The sequence below is a fragment of the Merops nubicus genome, unplaced genomic scaffold (assembly GCF_000691845.1).
Source record: "Merops nubicus isolate BGI_N331 unplaced genomic scaffold, ASM69184v1 scaffold12373, whole genome shotgun sequence".
Classification (NCBI taxonomy): Eukaryota; Metazoa; Chordata; class Aves; order Coraciiformes; family Meropidae; genus Merops; species Merops nubicus.
In genome coordinates, this window is record NW_008601008.1 from 6,687 (window position 1) to 27,946 (window position 21,260).

General features: G+C 42.6%; 1 protein-coding gene across 1 annotated transcript; it reads right to left on the minus strand.

Annotated features, from left to right (window-relative positions):
• Positions 1–2,148: 2,148 nt before the first annotated feature.
• DHX57 (DEAH (Asp-Glu-Ala-Asp/His) box polypeptide 57) lies at positions 2,149–20,581 on the minus strand. Its single transcript, XM_008937871.1, has 23 exons — positions 20,367–20,581; positions 19,553–19,705; positions 19,105–19,275; positions 17,542–18,353; positions 15,896–16,104; positions 15,635–15,756; positions 15,179–15,374; positions 14,311–14,435; positions 13,079–13,212; positions 12,337–12,391; positions 11,403–11,605; positions 10,278–10,394; positions 9,818–9,914; positions 8,316–8,489; positions 7,847–8,047; positions 6,737–7,013; positions 5,516–5,611; positions 5,334–5,417; positions 5,067–5,204; positions 4,204–4,278; positions 3,635–3,769; positions 2,410–2,610; positions 2,149–2,292 (listed from the first exon to the last, which is right to left on the minus strand). Exons 1-23 carry the CDS (start codon positions 20,579–20,581, stop codon positions 2,149–2,151), a joined length of 4,134 nt encoding a protein of 1,377 aa, XP_008936119.1.
• Between the last annotated feature and the right edge of the window lie 679 nt (positions 20,582–21,260).

Here is a 21,260-nt window from a genome sequence, read left to right on the forward strand (position 1 = left end):
GTGATCTGTACCTTGTGTTTTCACTTGCACCTCCTTTGGACTTACTTTAGTGAAGCTGAAAACCTGGCTGGAGGTGCTGGTACACTTGATGTGACTGACAGAAATGTCTACAGATGGAAAAAACAAGGAAGGTGTGAAGGCTGGTCTGTCTGTCCTCTTGATTAAAGGACCAGTGAACTTCTCACCTAAAGTTATTTGGAGTACTTCTGGAATGTAAAGTATTGAAGTAAATATTTTTAGAAATCTTATGTCCTAGTTGCCCAAATAGTACTACTTTTCTGTGATACTTGGGATAAATGGGCAGTTCTGGTGCAGAAGTCTAGTCTGGCTAGTCCCATCTCCTTGGGCAGTAAAGTGTGCTGAAGGGACTCAGAGCAGTTGTTTTGGGAAACTGGATGGTAGCTGTCTGTATACAGATGGGCCTCATCTCCCCTAGATGATAGGTTACTGAAGGATTTAATAGAAGTATGATAAATCAAACTGGCAAATACTTTGCACTAGCTTATCCTTGCAGCTGGAAATGTCTGTTATCAAACCAGTAAGGAACTTGGAGTGCCAAATGACTGACCTAAAAGTTAATTATATTATGTTCTGGGCTATATTGCTGTGTCTTACAGACTAGAGAGAAACAATGCTTCTCTTGAGGTTTCTCATCAGTCAGCACAGGGTTGAAGCACTGCAGCTCTGCAGGGGCACCTAACCCCATGTTTTCAGATTACTTTTGGTTGCTGTTGCTTTACAAGATGTCCAGGTATTAAAAGAATGAGCATGATTTCACAGAGACTGCCTGTGTACTACAGCCTGTGTTTTGTTCCTTGTCTTCCCCGTGTTTCTACATTTTAGTGCTTTGGTGCTTAGTAGGATAAGTGACTTTCTTTGCTGCTGCTGCATTTAATATTTTGTCATAACCATTGTCCATTAGAAGCTGCAGAAGAGGGAGCTGGAAGCAACAGCATTCAACGGGGCTGACTCAGAAGCCACTGCTAAACACTGCTGGGCACAGTGGTTACTGGGTTCCCTGCCCCATTGTGGTAAAATTACCCCATGCCACAATGCTCTTAAAGGGAGGGGTGTAGCTTTTCCTTCCCCCTCCCCCAGCCCTCTGTACTCCTGAAGCAAGCTGACTCCAAAATAAACCTGTAGACTAAAACCTCTTCTATTGATACCTCTCTTGTTTGGTATTTCCTCTCAGTATTACAAGAAAAGGGGGAGGCTGGGACTTGGGGTAGAGGAGGAGGGCTACTAGGGGCAAGCTTTGGTCAGCAGCTCCCATGGAGAAGGGTGGAGAAGGAACCACTCCCTTTTATTTGCTGGAGGTGGTGGTGGTGTCCCTTCTCATACCTAGCAGTATGGTCATTGACAATAGCCACTGACACTGTCTGTTGCTTGTCTGGATCTAACTGGGTCTGCTGACCAACATGAAGCTATGGGAATAGTTTAGCCTTCTGCAGTTCAACTTTCTGCTGCATGGGTAGGGTGGTTTTGGTACACCTGTCTTCTTCCTCATGCAAAGGTTGCTGTGAAACTGCTTCTACAAACATGCAAGTGTGGGGTTTTTGGTTCTGTTTGTTTGGATTTTTTTTTTTTGGGTTAAACTGAGAGGACTCAATCCATTCCTTAATGCCTTGCTGTGACTCAAGATGCTCACCCTTCTAAGGGCTTGGGGTTGAACCATAAGCCAATCAATCCCTGGTCAGCAAAGACTGACTACTTCAAGTCTTAGCCAAAATGTAGAAGTGAGTTTAAACCAATTTGGGAGCAGCTTATGATGTTACATGCTGCCTCCAGACAGACATTAATATTACAAGAAGCAGCTAGACAGCAGGTATTTTTGTGACCAGAAAACACTATTGTGTGTACAGCCTCATGAAAAAAACCTTTTATTTTCTTACTTGGAGGTTTCTGTTTCTCCTGTGAGATTTGCCATTTTCCCATTTTTCCAGGGTATACTGTAAGCCACCGTTGAAGGAAAAAAAAAGCCAAAACCCAAACAAAAGCCCCCCAAACCTGTCAATGGTACAGTTGCCAAGTTGATCTTCCAGAGATCGGCACCCTGTTTTGGGACAACAAATACATCAAGACACTGTTGGTACTTGGTCTGTTCTCAGGCAGTAGGAAAGAGTCTCTTCGTAGAAAGCTGTTCTCACGTTACTGCGTGGTCACGAGCTTTACAATCATGCTGATGATGCGAGATCCACGGGGGCACATGCATAAATCCATGCTGGGATTCTTGATTTTATCCTGCAACAACTGGTCTAGTTCACAGCGCAGCTCTTTCACCAGCTCAGCCACCTGACAGGACAGGTACAGCACAGAGAGGAGCGTGAGGTTCCTGAAGTGCCTCTCCTGCATTCTGGACGCAGACACAGCTCTGCAGCACTCCCACCCAGCATCACCCCAATTCCTCACCTGGTGAGAGGCAGCCACAAACCGTATCCACCCGTCGTCGAGGGAAATGACAAACTCTCCCTTCTGCAGCTGCATGTGGACCTGCCCGCCGCCCAGCAGGACCAGGGGGTACACGGACACCATGCTGCAGTCCCGGATGAACACCCGGCTGGTCTTGATCTTCTCGTGATACACCAGGTAGGGGCTCTCAAAGTGCCTCGTCTGGAACACCAACACAAGAGCCTCGTCTAAGTGCCGCATCTCCTTGCTCAGGCAGCCGTGGGCCTGCCTGCCGCTTCACACGGGCCTCCTCGGCCTCTTCTGTGGTTGCAAAGAACAACAGATGTGCCTGAAAGGCACCTACGGGGCTAACAGTCTGACCCGTAAGAGCTGCCAACAACTAGCCAACTGGCAGCCACTCGCTCCTTCCTGCTCTGCAGTCAGCTTGTGAGAAATGGGCTCATTCATCAGCATTCTCTCAAGGCCCCATGTTCTCTATTTCATACTAAGGGCACCTTCACGGGCACATTAGTTATCCTCTTTCAAAGCAAGAATGGTGAACGGTTCAAAGCTCTGATAACCCCAATATGTGGTTAGTGATTAAACCCCCACTTTTTCAAAGCAAGTCATTTATATCCCAGAAAAGCAATGGATCGTGAAATACAGAGATAGACTTCATGAGACAAACATTACCATATCTCATGGCAGAGAGAGAAGAGCTCTTGGCTAAGTATTAGCTATCCAGCTGGAAAGGAAATTAACTTCAGAGTCTGAGGACCCATGAAGAAATAAACCAGAGTATGTGCCTGAATTATTTAACAATAAGTAATATTTCAGCTGAAGACACAAAGCCCTGGGATGGGTGCTGGGGAGAAGACATCAACGTGTATGAAGGTGCAATGCCCATGTGTGCAACCCAGTACTGAGGAGGAGCCAGGAAAGCCTTGCCACTGTGACATTTTTGAATGCAACTCTGCAGACACAGCTTAAGAAAACATGCAGTGTGGGGTTACTGCATTTGCTGATGCCACTCCACAGGCTGAAGTTTAACTGTGCATCCAAAAGGACACTCTTAACTCAGGAACACACCATTGTTTACAATTCTAACACACACTGTTCAATCCTGAAGATTTTTTTTTTTTAAAACATTGAAAGGGACCCTCACTGTAATCTCAACTGCTCAAGCAAAGTGATTTCTTTTATTAAAAAAAAGATCATGCTTTGCAGAAAAAACAAGACTCCTGACCTGATAATTCACAGATGAAGGGTGAATGTGAACATAACCATCATTTTTGGTAACGAACTTCAGCTCTTCTGCTTTTGGTTGCATTTTGACTGCTCCTGTACTGGTCTTCTGGTACTTGCCCTCTGGCTTTTTCACCTGTATGGCAAGACAGTAAGTTATAAAATCTGCCGTAGCAGACAACCTTTTTAGCTTACAATCTAATTTTATCAAAACCAGAAATTCTAAAGTAGTAACATGTCAAGTCACTAGAGACGGATAGTACAGTCTGAGTGCTGTCTAACCCTGACTGTTTGTTTGGTAACCTCAGCCTTCTAAAAAGCTCTAAGTTCAAGGAGCTTCTTACCAATATTTGCTGCTGGCTTCTGTGTGACAGAAGAAAACCAGCCTGTAGGAACAGCAGCAGTCTCAAGCAATACAAACTGGAGCTCAGCTGCCTGGCTCTAACACCATAAGCAGCACGCTTTGGCAGCCTAGGCCAGGCTCAAGGCAGCCACAATCAGCCCAGACTGGACGCAGGCTGTGTGGATATGCTAGCCAGCAGAAGGGGAAATGAACAAGCACTCTTTTACCTGGACCACGTTGGGGTACAGGGCAGCACACAGCATAGCTGAGATCAGCTTGATGTTCTCGGCATTTGAATTCGCCTGTGAAATCAATGCATGCGTTAGGTGTTCTGCAGGCAACTCTGGAAAGGGAAAGCCCTGCTGCTGGCATTAGTTAATTGCTAAAACTGGTTTATTTTTACAGCTCTGCTGCTGTGTGCTTTATAACCAGTTACTGCTCCTAAGGTCTCAGGCTAGACCTGGGCTGTGTTACCCCCACTATCAATGGAGCAAATTGACTGACTGACTATCTTGATGAAGTTACTGCCAAACCTAATTGTTCCCTAATGTGTGGCTACCAAGCAGCTTGCCCCAGTGCACAGGGAGACCCTACAACTACCAAACCCTTACCACCTCATCACGTAGCCCTAGGAAATCGCTGGCTCCTGAGGTACTGCTTTCTGAAGACTGTCTGCAATGCTGAAATATTTCACTGCCTGCTTAGTAACACAATTCTGTTCCCAAAATAAGGCTGACAGTAATCCAAACGTTGAGGCCAGGTCATGAGTCAGACCTGTGCCTTTCCATCACTTGCTGACTGCCAGCCTGTTCACAGCAGTGTTTCACTGTCTAAAAGGAGCAGGTTTCAGCTCACTTCCACATCTGGGCCTCTTCTTCCTGGGCACACAAGGCCTTATGGAACTGAGGACAGTACCAGTGTGTATGATGTACAGAGAAGAGTAACAAAGCAGGCAGGAGATGACTGTTGCCAGTGTGAGGTTACAAAACTACACTGTGGCAAGTAGCTCACCAGTCTAGAGCCCACCTGGCACCCAGATAAAATGAAAAACTGCAACATCATTTTAAAGCACTGAAATGCTGTGAATTACCTCTTCTCCTGTGGCATCCAACACCCCATCGCTTCCATGGGACCACCTCTTCTCCATGTCCCTGGCTCTTAAGCCCTCCTTCACAAAGCCAATGTCAGAAAGCAGCTCTGTGAATTGCCGTTTCAGGCTGGCTATTTCCTGCAAACAAAGGGCTCTGATGGGTGACACACAGGGTAAGAAGCAGCTTCACCAGTTGCTTATTTTTGTCACTAGGACTCTGACAGTGTCTCAACCAGTCCCTCTGCAAGGCCACAAAAACTGACTTACCTGAAGAACTCTTCCTGACAAGAAGTTTTCCCTGCAGTAGTTGTAGGCTGCCTGAGAGCCCTCTTTGATACTTAAATGCCATCCCTAACAAGAGGATGGAAAGAAACCTTTAATAAAATATTTTGGCTTGAATTTCAAGCACATCACAAACCTCTGAGAGAGGCTACTGAATTTTAGCTCACCTTATAGGCCTGGAGAAGAGCCAAGTAGTCACTGTTTCCCACTGCAAATGCCAATTTCTTTTTGTTTGCTTCTTCCCTTTTATCCCATGGTGACACCTACACAGGCAGTAACAGATTAAGTGTGGACTTCCCCTCACAAATTAGAAGAACCATTGTGAGAGCTACACGGCACAAAATCTTTGATAGTTTCACAACAGCTCACAGGTCAGACTGAAAATTTTCTCCATAGATAACAGAAAATATGAGGCATTCAAAAATTCCTAATCAACAGCAGAGCACCTAAGCCCTGTCTAACCACAACAGATCCAAAAGGTAAATTTGTGATGGACCAGCTTACAGCAACTATTTCATTCTGGGCAGACCTCTCTGCAGCTGCAGAATGCCAAGATTCATGAAGAACACCATCTGATCAATCTTAGCAAGTTAATGGAGCTCAAGCTCAAGTGAGAATGCTTCTAATAGAGATGAGCACAGGGAGGGCTAAAATCCACTTGGGTCTGAGAGAGAGAAGGTGATAGTAACTCAGGATATTAAAAAAGTTGAATTTAAATCATTCTATATCAACATATAGAAACTTATATGCCCAATAAGCATATGGAAAACAATATGCAATTAAATAACTAGAACAATCTATTTCCAGTTCTTTCACATCTATCCTCAGTATAAACTATTTGTACCACTAATGATAGCAATTGAAATTCCAAGCAAGTCTGTTCATGTAAGTTTGTACATTGCAGTGGAAGATTAATAAGTGAGAGCACCTCTAAGTACAACAGCTGAATCAGAAAGCCAGAGTGAACGTGAACACCCAAACTGACATCCAACTGAACTCTGCATTCACAGCTTAGACATGTCAGCATCATCACTATCACTGTTCATTCATTATTGCTAATGGCTTCTTATATTACTATTCATTTTCAATTTTCACACCAAATTTGGACAAACTGGTCTGGCTGTACTTCTTAGTTCAAATTAAAGCTAATACCCACTCTGTTTCTTCTGCTCACTCAGAATATAAATAACATTCTCGGTGCTGCTGCACGGTTTTGGTCTTCTGCTTGTAACTGGATTTGTTTAACGACCACTGTGTTAACATATAAACAACAAAGTCTAAGAAGGAAAATCAAAATACTCAAGTGTGGTACGCTGCAAGTTACAGCAGCAGTTTGCTGCTGCATGCAAAGACACCTCTCTCAAAGCTGGACTCTTAGGAATACTCACAAAAGGTGACTTAAAGGCCAGGCTGGCTGCTATGGTGAGTGCGGGATCCAGGCAGCGGAAGATGGTGCCGAAGAGCATCAGCTTGCCAATCCTGACGTCAACGGGCAGGGAGGCCAAGTGATAGCCCAGCGGGGTGAGCTGCTCCTCCGCAGTCAGCGCGCCCAGGTCCCGCAGGCGCGCCTTCGACGCCTGCAGAGACTCCGTTCTGGGGGGCTCAATGAGCCGCGACAGCACGGAGTGGAGGCTCTGGGCAGAAAACATCTCCAGGATCTTAATCCTTATCGAGGGGAAAAAACGGGAGAAAAGGGGGGGGAAAGGGGCGAAGAAAAAAAAGCACATGCTTAGTTCCAAACACAGGACAAAAAAGTAAGCTTTTATAAAAGCAAAACAACTAACAGAAGACAAGCTTCTAAGAACACGTTCCCTAGAAGAGGGTCTGTACTGTGTATTTCAAGTCAGGAAGCAATGTGAAATCATAGCTGGGGGCAGTGTTCCTCATCGAACCTCACAGTCCATACAAATAAATTCCTGTTTAGCACACTATGGTTTCAAATACAGTTGTTACTATACAAAAATAATTTGCTTCACTTCCTTTTTGTACAAAGGGGTGCACAATGTGCAGCAGGGATAGGAGAGACTCTTAGTTTAGTATGTGCATGATGGTGGTGCTTGACCCAGGTTGTGGCTTTACTGCTCTATGCTGCACAGGAACATCACAGGAGAGTTCACAGTGTGAAGGGACAAACATCTACCATGGGCCTGCAGTACAGGAATGCAACTGTCTTCTCTGGTGAGCAGAGATCTGAGAGACATCTTTTTTCCTCCAAGATCAGAAAAGGGCTAAGGAATGTGAAGAAGAATGGAGGATTGGTGGAGTGTGTGATTAGGCAGGATGACTAGCAGGCACTCTGGACGCAAAGGCAATGTGACAGTAAGATCAAAGCAGGTAGTCAAGGGAGCATTAGCTCTCCAGAGTAAGCTTACTGGTTTCACTACATGAGGAAATGCTGAGGGAACTGAACACCTTGGTAACGGCATTCCAGGAGCTCCCTGCAGGGGAGGACATTCTGCATGCTGGCTTTTTCAGGCAATACCTGAACAACAGCTCACCTTAGACAAAGCTGCTCCAAGGGCACTCTTTGTATTTCTGGTAACTGCTGTTTTATAAGCTGGTGGTTATAGTGATGGCTGCTAAAAAGATGAAAGCAGACGCCTGAGGCTACGCGGCCTGCTCGTCCTTTCCTTTGCAGAGCACTGGCCTTGGACACAAACGTGTCTTCCAGGCTTTCCATTCCTTTGCTTGGGTCGTATCTGCAGGAGAGCAACAAACAGGCTTATATTCACAAGTGCAGAGTGAACAGCTTTGTCAAGCAGGCAGATGCTGCCAGCTTCTGTATGGACACAATTTGTACCCCTGCAGTTGGATCTCAGCCTACACTGGCTTTCTCCATCTTGCAGCAGCTTTCTGCAGATCAAGTTTCTTCAAGTCTTTCCCAGCTCTTTGGAAAGCTAAAGGATGCAGCTCAAGGCATAGAGCATTTTCCCAGACCACAAAGCCCTGAGGAATGAATCTCAGTACCTTTTCTCTTTCATTTTTCCAGAATCAATCACATAAACCACATCATCGATGGTGACAGATGTTTCTGCAATGTTTGTAGAGATGATGATTTTGATAACTCCTGCAGGAGGCCTGAGGAACACAGACTGCTGTTCTTCACTAGACAGTGAAGAATGAAGTGGATAAACAACACACCTGGAAGGACAATATGACAGCATGTTCAGTGCACCTCCAGCCTTCTCCCTCTTGGGAGCAATTTGTTTGCACATACTTCTGTGTCACTAGACACTGTCCACAGCCATTCAAACCAACATAAAGCCAGCAAACCTCTCTCCTTTTATCACCTTTAAGACACAGAATCATATAATCATTTAGGCTGGAAAAGACCCTTAGGATCATTGAGTCCAACTGTTAATCTAGCACTAAACCATGTCTGTAAGTACCACCTCTACATGTCTTCAAGTCTTTTAAATGCCTCCAGGGATGTGACTCAGCTGCTTCCCTGGGCAGCCTGTTCCAATGCTTGATAACCCTTTTGGTGAAGAAATTTTCCCTAATACCCAATCTAAGCTTCCCCTGGTGTAACTTGAGGCCGTTTCCTCTTGTCCTGTCACTTGTACTCTTGTCACTCTTCACTTGGGAGAAGAGATCAGCACCCAACCTCCTTTCAGGTAGCTGTAGAGAGCAATAAGGTCTCCCCTCAGCCTCCTTTGTCCGGGCTAAACAACCCCAGTTCCTTCAGCCATTCCTCATAAGACGTGTGCTCTAGGTCCTTAATTAGCTTTGTGGCTCTTCTCTGGACATGTTACAGCACTTCAGTGTCTTTCTTGTAGTGAGGGGCCCAAAACTGAACCCAGTATTCAAGGTGCAGTCTTACTAGTGCTGCATACAAAGGGACAATCACTTCCCTAGTCTTGCTGGCCATGTCATTTCTGATATTTCTTTCCTAAGGGAAGCTGGAGAAGTTTGCAGAAGGAACAGGTCTCAGAGCTGCACAAAAATTCTGCCTCTTTTGAAGAGTCTAGAATCTGGCATTTAGAATGCCAGACTGGAAGAAATCACTCCAGCTAACCTTGCCATGAACATCTGTGTAAAACTGTTTATTCAAGGAAATCCAGCTATACCTCCATGTAACCATCTAAGGCCAAATGCAAACACAACTGTGTGTTTCAGCAAACATTCTGAAACAGAACAAGCCCGAGGTGAAGTTTTAAAAAGTCCACTGGATCATGTGAAGCATAAAATGAAGAACACTCATTATTAGTGTCTCCAAGACCTTCAGCAACTAACCTTCCTGAGTTGAGGAGAAAAAAGAGGAAAAAAAAATCAACAAAAAAACCCCAACCAAGCCAATAAAGTAGTAGAAAAGGAATGACCCTGACTGGAGTCAAGACCTTCATATCACAGGCTGTCTCACATATTTAACAACTTTAATTTATCCCTGGATAAAGGCAGGTTTTTTGCAGGAGGCCACTTTTTATTTATGGGTAAAGACCAACAGTTTTGGAGCTTTTCTGCCTTACCTCTTGCTGTGCCTGTTATTAAAAAGAGCATTAGACTGGAGCTGCTCATAAAGCATCTTGATTTCTGCCAGACCAGGCAAAAATATCAACACAGCACCTATATATGTAGATTAAAAATAAAAAAAAAATTAAAAATCACTCCACAGAAAGGATAGCATGACATTTTATCAACATGCAAAAGGCCTAAGCCAAAACTCCAGCTCTATTTTGCAATTATTGTACAAACCCACACAGGCTGCAACAGTCCCTTGCCAAAGACTTTCCAAAGTAGCCAAGTCTCTCACCTTCCCCATCCCATGTGTATCAGAAGCTTGTTACTCAGCTAGAACCTCATTCTTTTTTTCAAAAATAGTCTGTAACTACAGAAACTCTGCACCCAAACCATTAGCTTTGGGCTGTCTGTAAGCACATAGCCTCCATGAATCTACTTTTCTTTATCTCTCAAGGGCAATGAAGTTACCAGGAGGGTATGAATGTCTGCCAGCAACTATCCACTCCAGCAAGGCTTCAATTAATTCCAGATTAACTTTGTCCAAGTCCATGACAGACATTGTTTTCAACACTGCCTTGTTAACCCCTGGGGAAAAAGAAATAAAACACACAGTAAGTCCATCTCCTGGAAAAAACATCTGCTGGATGCATTGAACCACTGTGGTTGCACAACCAACTCTACCTTGGTTTAAAAAGCACCTGGATTAGACCAGACAGAGGGAGCTCCATAAGAGCTCAATGTTTCACATTACCCTCCCATGCTTTCTTCTGTTTCAGCTCTTCCTTTCTCATGTCTTACTGGGGTTCACACCTGATCTGTGCACAGCCAAGACTCATCCACTATCAGAATGACACGTGCACACCATGGTGGTAAGGGGTGAAAGCCTTCCTGTGGCCACTTACAAGATACCTCCAGGACTACCTTCTCAAGCTCCTCCCTTCCAGTGTTTCTTACACCAACTCAAAAAGTCACCCAAATTCCCTTATTCTTCTGAGAAGGTAACTGTCTAGCAGACCTTTAAGCAATGGCTCTCACTCAGTATCACTGTGGAGCTCACCACAAGGGTGTGCAGGGAGGAACTCTTCAGGACCAAACACAAGGAGGATTTTGATGACGACAGAGTGGGAAGTTCATAGAAAGGTCTGCCTCTATAATTAAGCTATTCACAGAGAGACTGAATTTTTCAAGGAAGGCTTGTGATGCTGAAATGACCTCCTTGAAGTGTGGATATATATGCTGTACTTTAAATAAAGCTTCTCCAGCAAGAGCACACACAGAGAAGAAAGTGGAATTAAGAAGGCATCTGAAAAGGGATGGAAACAGAGAGTAGCTGAAATCTGTCCATTTCAGATGCTAAGAGCTGTTTTCCACCAAGATATTTATTCAAGCTTAAGAGAACAATGGGTTCTCTTTATTCACTTATTTTAAGCTGGCAAGTTTCTGGTCTCATATATAAGTAGTGACTTGCTTAATTTCACAAGTACAGAACTCTGAATTATCTATATGGATTCAACATACAATATTATATCCTAACACACCATATTGGCTGGAAAATGTTGTATGCCAATTTATTAGATTTAAGAAGGAGCTCACCTTTATATCGTGTGAGGAGCTGCTTCAGAGTTAATTTTTGGTCTGGGTCTGAATCTCTGACAACTGTGTCTGTGCTTTCCAGAACACCAGCACGTCTCAGGTCCTCCTCTACTTCTTCAAATGCAGTTCTTTTGTGTCTTCCATTCTGTTTGTTTTCTTGCTTTGTCTTACGCCTGTAGGGACTACTGTCCTCTAAAACATACCTGAACAGCAGGAGAACATTTAGTGGTGTGGAAAGAAGAGTAACAGCCTCCTTCTGATGAGTAGCTACAGAGATAGAGTATCAAAAATACTCACATATAAACCTGAGAGGAACTTTGTATAAGTGGGTTGAAAAAACACAGACAGTATGAAGGTCAAGGTATCCTTCTATACTGGGATGTTAGTCTTCTAAAACTCTGGTGCAAAAATCTAGGACTGCAAACTTGACCTTGACAGCTAAGCAGGCAGTGCAGAGCAACAATCCACAAGTAATTTACAATAGCTGACCAATTTACTGTCTGGAATATCTGAGGTGCTGTGACTCTTCAGTAACTACAAATGGTAACAGGAATCTTGTACCTGAGCAGCAAGATTTGGCTTACAGAAAGGAATTGTTTGGTATCCTGCATTTTTCACCTTCAGTGCTGAAATAATTTCTTTTGCTTGCCAATGTCTAAGCACCACTGAAACAAGTAAAGCACGAACACTAACATACTCTTCATGGCAAAGTTCACCTTTTCTGAAGTACTCATGGTATCTAACAGAGAAAGGCTTGTTTTTGGCATGAGATCCTAGACCCCTCTGCAGCTTTAGCAGAACTCTGAGTCTGCATGTGATGGCAGTCTTGTGAGGATTTAATTTTAAAATCTATGCACAGAACTACTACAGTCTCAAGGTCAACAGTACAACCTCAAAGGCCAAATATATCTGAGAATGTTTGGCAACTTCATACCTTGTCATTCCAATCACATCTTCCAGAAAAAACTGATCCACAGGAAATGTTCGACCTAAAAGGAAACATGACAATAAATCTACATGCCACACACCAGGCAGAAAACACGAAAAAAAAACCCAAAAGCTGGTTCTCATTTCACACAGGTTATGTCATATGCTGGCTTCACAGCTCTCATCTACACAGCACTTTTCAACACAGTTTCTCTCTAGGACAAACAATGGATGTTTTCCAGGTGTGGTTTGGTAACATGCACTTACACAGTCAGAGAAGGGCTGATACACTTGTGGGAACACATCCAGGACGTTACCTGTTTCTGTCATGTTCTCTGTAATAACTTAGCCATTTAAAAGACACATTTGGCTAAATGTGTACACATCCAGCTGGATCCTCTCACTGCTGCTCTTTCATAAGGATAGAGAAGAGCCTTCAGGTGTGGTGAAAGTAGGTCAGGAAACCATGAACACGTCATGCATGCCCTATCATTTTTGTCTTTTGGTGAAGGAAACTCTGCTGTTATAGAGTCAGGACAGAAAAGCCTCAATTTCCAAGTCTTGTCTCTCCTAAATCTCATTGGTCTTTCCCTTTAAGCCCTTGGAATCATAGCTCTTGTTTAAATCCTCATCTTGCCACTTTGCAAATTAGCCCCTTGCACTTGAGAAACACTTTGCAAGCAGAAATACTGAAAACAAACCCCTAAACCAACGAATGTGACAAGATAAGAAAAATGAATGTTTTTCACCTGGTATGTTGATAATAGGGCAGGAGTAAAAGTATTGAGAAAAAAGCTCTGCATTCAAGGTGGCACTCATTAGGATAATATGCAGGTCTGGCCTCTGAACCATTATGTCCTTCAAAACCAGCAGCAAGAAGTCACTGAAGAAAACAAGAAAAAAAAAACATTTGAATTTCTTCACTGTTAACTTTCAGTCTCTTTTTTCCTCCCCATTCTGTCCACCTTCCTGCTGTTTTCAGTAGCACAGAAGCATGAACTTCTCAGAATGGTGGAAGCTAATAATGCAGTAAACTAATGGAAGGCAAGCTGCTTATTTTTGGTTCTCCCTTACTAGAGTGTCAGGATCACTTGGCAAATTCATTTAAGCAACAAAAAGCTCTAGCTACCATATAAATAAATTACATCATTGACAACACAAGAGCATTAGATAACAAAATAACTGAAAGTAATAGACGAGTCCTTTTTCTCACTGTAAGAGTTATTCAAACTATTCTCTACATATTTATAGCTTTTGTGGCATGCCTAGAAGACTGACTTGAAGTGATTAGAGATGAGAATGACGAAGAATCCTTCTCATCTAAAGCCTATGAGCCTTTTATGAGGCTAAAATATAATCTGAGCTGTAGAATAATGAGCCACAGTCAAAACCTCCTGGAGACCCACTGCGCTGCAGTGTTTCACAAGGAAAACAGCAAAGAAAAAGATAGTTGCCTGCTTTGTTTACAGAGATACTGAGGGACATATTTTGCCTGGCATCAGCAGGTAAGTGTGTTAAAACTGCAGGAGGCTAGAGAGGGATAGGTCTAGAACTAGTAAAAACCTATAGCTTGGAAGAAAACATGAGCATTTGGCCCTTGCAGATGCTCTGCTGAAGCCTGCGTCAGGAGAAATAATTCCCAAACAGGTATATAAAGATTTAGGATATTTGCTAAAAGCTGAAACAAGGCAAGAATAAGAACCAGACAACTGTGGTTAAAAAGTTATTTCACCCTCCAGCCCCATCCAAAACCTTTTAAACACTACTGGAACGTGATGGCAGACTGGAGGCTCAGAAATTTAAGACAGGCATGCTTTCTTTGCAAGAACACAACTTCCCACTGACCAAAGACAATCTAACCTTAGTCCACCACCCCACATTACCTGCCACAGGATCAAATCTGACCTCAGTTACTTCCACCTTAGTCACCTTTATCCTTCTATGTTTCTTCATTTTGCTTTTGGGATAAGAGATTCTTTACCTTTCTTCTGTTCTTTCGTGAACTTCATCAACAATAACGTGTGTAATTCCCTGCAAAGTTAGATCTCCTTCCAGCCTTCTCAACAGCACACCAGTAGTGCAGTACAAGAGCCTGGTAGCTGAGGACTTGAGCAGGAAGACAAAGCAGTCAGTTGACTTTGTGCAACTTAACATAGAGCAAAAAGAACACGCATTGTTGTAAAGCATTCAGTTTTAGCCAAGTGCCAGGTTTGACTGAAAGGGAACAAGCAATCCCCACTGGAGACAAGCTGAATGATTTTTCTTTCTTAAAAGTTGAGAACATCTGATTCTTACCAAGGGGCATTTTTAACTATAAGGAGTAAACAAATAATCTGAACTGTTTTTCCTGTAGAAGTTCCTTTCTGATAAACAATTCAGATCTTTATCCCTAGAAAGATTTGGTGAATCTTTACTTTTAATGTAGTTAGCAATCAGCTGCAATGTAGACAAAACTTCACTTCCAAGACAGCAGTCTGAATTCATCCCCTTGTTCTGGCTGACTGAAGCTGTACACTTCAATCTCCACTTGGGAGACAAATGGAAATGGAGACAAGTGGAAATGGAGTCAGCAGTCTTACAGAGGACAGAAGCATTATTTATACTATCAGACTCCTTCATTTGTCTCAACAGAAGGCAAAACAATGACACAATGCACTGCACTCTCCTTCTGCAGACTTATGGAACCAGAGATGAAATAAAACATAGAAAATATTTCATGAAAATCTAGGTGATACAGATTTGCTTATCTCGCTATATGGAAGATACAGGGCAGAGATTCTGTATACTGGAGAAGCATTAAGCACATTATAACATAAGTAAAAGAAAACCAACAGGCAAAGCATACATACCTTTACACTTTCTAGACGGATCTGATATCCCACAGTGAGTCCAATCTTTTCTGTTCTTTCTTTGGCTACACGTTCAGCCACAGAAATGGCAGAGATCCTGCGAGGCTGAGTGCAGATGATGTTTGCAACTCCTCTGGGAGATCCTTCCAGGGAAGCGTCCAAAATGAACTGAGGAATCTGAGTGGTTTTCCCACATCTGAGTGACAAAATCAGGGATTAATTTTAAAACAGCCATAAAGCAAACACCTTCCATCCATGTAAATTAAGATGACTGCATTCCACGTGAATTTTGCTTTGTTTCATTAGTGTCATTCTTCACATGAAGTTCATCTCTGATTGCTGTCACTGGTCACGGATGGACCACAACCGTAACTTTTCCAGGACATGGACACATATTTCACATTCTTTTGTGTATACTTTGATACATGAAGTCTGTAAGTGCAAGCACACCCTTACCCTGTCATGCCGCTCACAACAAGAACTTGGTGGCTCTTCAGCAGTTCAAGAATTGTTTCCCTCTCTCGCCACGCAGGGAGCTTCTGCCTTTCATACAACATGGACTGGAAGTGCCTAGAAGACTTATGCACAAAACCAGATAGCATGGCAATAAGAACACCACTGGAGTGGAACAGAACTATTTAAAAAATAGCCTGTGGCTTAAATATTTCTTTCTCTAAAGTCTGAATGAAAACAGATACTCTGTTCTGTACTTTATACCTTTCTCAGCCGAAATTGTGTGCAGATTTTAACATTTTCATTATACAGAGTCTTTGCCTGCACATTGTACTTTTTGGAAAGCTTTTTCTTGAGGTTCACGTAACTCTCATTCTCCACAACAACTTGTTCAGGCTCATCTTCCTCCTCCTCTTCTGCCACTGCCTCTTCTGCCACCTCCTCTTCTTCCTGAGGCTCTGACACAGCTGAGGCTTGAGACAGAAAACATACAGTAAAACAGAGTACCAATGGTTGTGTCCTCCTGTTACTAAGGACCAGGACCTCACCAGCACTGCAGAAAAGACACATGCTCCAGGAGCACTCTCAACTCAGAACCTTGTTAGACTAGAGCTGAGAGCCTGCAGGACTGTTTTTGACATGCACTTAGTTCAACACTACCAGCAAGCCTCCCCATACCCACCAAAGCACAACTTCCCCAGCTCCAACCCACTAGTTGCCAGCTGTGCTCTGCAACTCCACAGTCTGGGTGGCCACGTGGTGAACCAGACTAGTACCTGGTTTGGCTTTCTGAAAGTTTTACATGTGTCTGAGCTTCCCTCTCCAATTTACCACATGGCCACTTCTATGGAGCACAAGACTGTGATGGCAGCACCAGCTTAAATTAATTAAAATTATACTGTAACATTAAGTGTTAAGCCATTGCCAAATAATCAAGGCTGAAACTGGACTAGGTGCTTTGGTGCCTACTGCCTAACAACTGAAGTGGGATTTGCTCAGACAGTAAGCCAGGACTTGAAAGCTTTAAGGCTACGTTTATCTAAACAAGGTATTTTGTAACATAAGGAAGATTATTTGGAATCTGTGACTTCAGTTTCTGGAACAAAGCTGTCTTTCTGTGTAGCTGTTAAAAAACAGAATAATCTGTTTTACTCTAACAGAAAAATAAGCTGTCGCTATTTAGGTGCTCTAAAACATGGTGCAGTTGTTATTGAAAACTGTCTTGATGAGAAATTTGCATCAGATAAAAGTTTGGAATTGAGAACTTGAAGGTCATCTATGCCATGAAGTTGCTGTCACCCTGCCATAAAGGACACAGTCCTTATGGCTTTCACACCCCTTGTGAAATCAGCCTGGCTGCACTTCCATGCAAAAAAAGGGATGATACCTTGAACATTCTAGAAGTGCTTGCAAAGTTTACTTAGCCTTAAATCTACCTTCATAAAATTAATATTAAGGAGACATTGGTAATTTTAAGTAATAAAAAAAAAAAAAAAAGATTTTTCTGAACTGATAAGCAGCAGATACATGAAAGCTTTCAAACAACCTTCCCTGTTTCCTTGCAAGCACACTTCTTTGGTCTGTTTTGGTGAGCTCACTCCACACCTCTCAATGGCTTGTTCCTGATTATGTGGGAGTAGGCATTGTTCACTCTGCCAACCCAAAGTCATTAGCTCTGTGCTCCTTTTACTCAATTCTTGCCAGCAGAAAACCTCTCTGTTGCAGCTTTTTTAAGGAAGGGATTTCCTAAGGCACAGACAGATTATGGATCTGGCTCACCACATGACCTTAATCTCCAGAAATAGACTTGGAACAGATGCCTGAATTGGACTTTCTGCCTTCTCATTTGATTTTTTTAAATCTTTTTGACTGTTCTTAGCCCAGAAACCACAGAGGGAGATTTGGTGTACCTTTGGATATTCGATTTGAATCAGATGTACTCTCTGTCTGTAGCTTTACCACAGGTGTTGCCAGCAGGGACACAGAAGGAACACTGTACTTGTGGTGAGTATTTTTAAGTAACTCACTTATTTCAAATTCATCTTCTAAGCAAGTCACTAAGGTGTACACCACTGGTTCATGAGACTCTGCAGCTATCAAGGCCTTCCCGAAGAGTAATTCAGCAATGTGTAAACGACAAGCAAGAGGTAGATTCTCATCAGTGGAATAAAATGCCACAAGAGGTGCCTGGAGTGGATACTTGTTTCCTTCAGGAAATCTTACTTCAAGTTCATACACGGGACCATCACTGTTAGGTCTGAGATGAGCATCATCTACAGAGTTCCTGGTTGGTTTTAGTGGGTGGTTTGGAGGGAATTCATGTCCAAATCTGCATTTTGAACCAAACCTGCAGCCTCCTTGGAGATAAAATTTACATATTTCCTTTGAAGTCTGCTTTCCTGTGTCCCTAGTACAACCATCCTTTTGTTTAGATTTGTTGAGCCTGTTTGCTAGGTAGTCCAATTTCAAACTAAAAGTCCAAACACGGTTTTGAATTCTTTCTACAAATTTTTCTCCATAGATTGAGTGGAGGGCAAAAGCCTCTTCTTGTCTCTGTTCTAAACATTCTTCTTGACTGGCTTCAGCAGCTGTTGCAGAAACCTGCATCTTCCCTCCATACCTTTCTGCAAAGCACTGCAATAGCAAACACTCCAATGATGCCCCAATGTTACCATTGCAGGATCTCAGCACTGTCCTGCAACGCTCACTGTCAAAACCATATCTGCAATAAAAGAGAGACAACATGGCAACAGGTGAGTGGCAGAGACTTACATGAAGCCAAATGACTGTAGATCTGCTTGATGAGGCTTACAGTAAGAAAGCATGTATGGCATGAAATACTATTACAACTGCTGGGGGGGAAAAAGCCAACACAAAGTATTTATGCTATTCTAAGTGACAGTGGCAGACAGCAATTTAGTGTCTGTTAATGCTAACCTGTTGTTTATAAGGTGACCAATTAGTTTATGAGGCAACTATCTCACACCTCAGAATGTAGCATGTAATAGTTACAAGATTGGATTTCCCACATGAACTGTATAAATGAAATTCTTCAGAAAAAAGACGAGTCCTCTCACACATAAAACACTCCCAAATAAAGCAAAAATAGTTAATAAATGCTCATATCTAAGCAAAATGGACGAAGAACACTTAAAGGGCTTTGAAACATGACCCACCTGGAAGAAATATACATACAACAGCAATGCTGCCTGAGCTTTCCCAATATCTGTTCCATTGTCCTGCAGTAAGAACTGAAAACTTCACTGAAAAAAAGGCTGGAATGATTTTTTTTTTTCATAAAACCATTATTTCAAATACATCTAGCTGAGGATTAAATTTGTAGGAGATTCAAACTCATCAGTTCTGCACACAGAACTTCCCTGTAGTCAAGAGGAAGTCCAGGAACTGAGGGCTTACAGTACTGAGACTAGTGCTTTACCTCTTCAGGTAAATTTCAATTACAAATTATTCACCTGGAGAGTTTGTGCACAGCAAACGAAGACACTTCAGTTTCCACAATTCTGTGCTCAGCTGGCTCAGCAGATGACTTTGGTATTATGTCAGGAACTTCTTGATCTGTTGACCAGCACTGTTCATCATCAAGGTAATCAGGTTCATCATTGTCTTCACCAGAACCAGCTACTCTGATAAAAAGAGTTATCAAATGGAAAATAAACAAAATTATACTGTTGAGTAGACAAAAAACTGCCTCTGCAGTTTTAAATCCTGCATTTAAATGGAGAATTCTGCTACCTCTTTCCCAGAGTTAATACTGTAGAACAAAGCAGACTCAAACCCACAGGATTTGAGATCCAATTAAAAGCTAAAGGAAAAAAGAACATGGTTTTAATTTCTAACAATGTGCCTGTTAAAGCATGCTCATCTAGAACAGCTAAAAGTAGTGCCTCCTTTTAAACTAACTCTGATTCGGGAGCCAGCTCCTGCCCTTGAAGCTCTTGAAGAAGTTCTTTCACTCTTCTCTGATTCTCTGATGTCATGTATATGGTCTGCAGAGGCATTCTTGCTTCAGGTCTCTGTTTCACTTGCCCTCCTCTTCTGGCAGGGACATTTGATCTAAAAATTAAAACAGAACAGTCTTGGCTCAAATGATCTTGACTGAACTGGGATGTGTTAGGACCTAACCTTTTAATTTTTAACAGGAAAAACAAAATAAGACAAGTCCATCACCTAAGGTTTACTCAGTTAGGGTCATTCTTACATGACCAGGATGTGTGTGTCTGCACATACACATGCATATATATATATATGTATTTTAGCTTATGTTAAATCCAAAGTGATTTAATAAACACTTTGCTAGGTAAAGCTGTTCTCAGACTAGAGTACAACCACGTATTTATAAGCTAGATTGGTAAAAACCATTCAGGATACTAAACAAGTTCTAAATTACTTATTTTACATGGCCCAGCCTCTGCTTTGCAATACACAAAGTTAATATCCTGTTAGTGTTTTCTGGTCAATGATCAAAAGGATTAGAAAGATAAAAGTTCTGAAATTACTCTATGGCCAAAGAAGAAAATCAGAGGTTCTAATCTTTCTTTTAAAAACCCAAAACTTTCCTAGCTATAAAATGTTAAACATTTTCCTCAAAGAACACATGTAAAACTGCTTCATATGGAAACAGCTTCATCAAGCCTTCATTCTTCAAAGATGTCAAAAACAACCCCAAAGCATCTGAAACATCTCCATGCCAAACAACCCCAAATTACAGAAGGACCTGGACTCTTGCCTTGGTTCCTCAAAGAGACAAAAATCATCGCCATCATCCCAAATTTTGGTTGAACATTTCCTATTTCCACCAAGTTGAGACTTGTTTGAATGGCCACTGCTGCCTCCTCCTCCTCCTCCTCTTCTTCCTCCTCTTCCGCTGCCTCCTCTCGCTCTTCCTCCTCCTCTGTTGGGCTTTCCTCTTTTCCTCCCTGCTGAATTCATGTTCTCTTGCTGAGGAAGGGGGTGGAAAAAAATAGCCCAGAGTTACGAAGATGGTTTAGCACATTGCAAATGTCTGATGACACATTACACTCTTTGTTTTTCCATGTGACAAGAGAAGATACCTTCTGAAACCACAGTTAATTATATGTTAGTGTATCTGTACACACCTGAAGCAAAGCACATTCTTCTAGAACACTGTTAAACAAGTTCTTTGGTTTTAGAAAACAAAAGTAATATTCCTCACAGCTGTTCAACCAAAAATTGTAGGTGAATTCTGTGATTCTGTGATCTCTGGTAAAAGGATGAGCCTACCAGTGGTGCTGCCTAGCCTGGGAGTGCCAGTTGTACCACTCTGATGGAATTTTCTTGGACATGGGAGCCCAAAGGACAAATCTTCAGGGCAACTTTCCCAGCAAAAAGCAGCCTGTGCCCTGCCACTTTTCAACTTGGGAGTTTGCAGGGCTGAAAGTAATAGGTCAAAGGAGAGGTGAACCCAAAGATATAGTTTGTTTCCACTTATCCTGCTCCTGACCCATTTCCTTCTGGGAGGAGCTGCCCAGATGACTGAGCACTCCGTGGAGCCTGAGCAGGGGAGTTATTAGGGACCTGTCCTGGAAAACAGAAGCCCTCCTCTGCTTCTCAGAGCGCGATCTTCACCAGCCCTGACACAAGCCCGTTA

What these genes read in the sequence shown, in the direction of transcription:
- DHX57 (XM_008937871.1), bottom strand. Translation starts at nt 20,581, where the DNA reads ATGAATTCAGCAGGGAGGAAAAGAGGAAAGCCCAACAGAGGAGGAGGA. An exon ending in GAACCAAGGCAAGAGTCCAG is followed by an intron (nt 19,706 to 20,366) that starts GTCCTTCTGTAA and finishes TTTAATTTTTAG; the next exon opens with ATCAAATGTCCCTGCCAGAA. An exon ending in TTGGAGCAGCTTTGTCTAAG is followed by an intron (nt 7,014 to 7,846) that starts GTGAGCTGTTGT and finishes CCCCTCGATAAG; the next exon opens with GATTAAGATCCTGGAGATGT.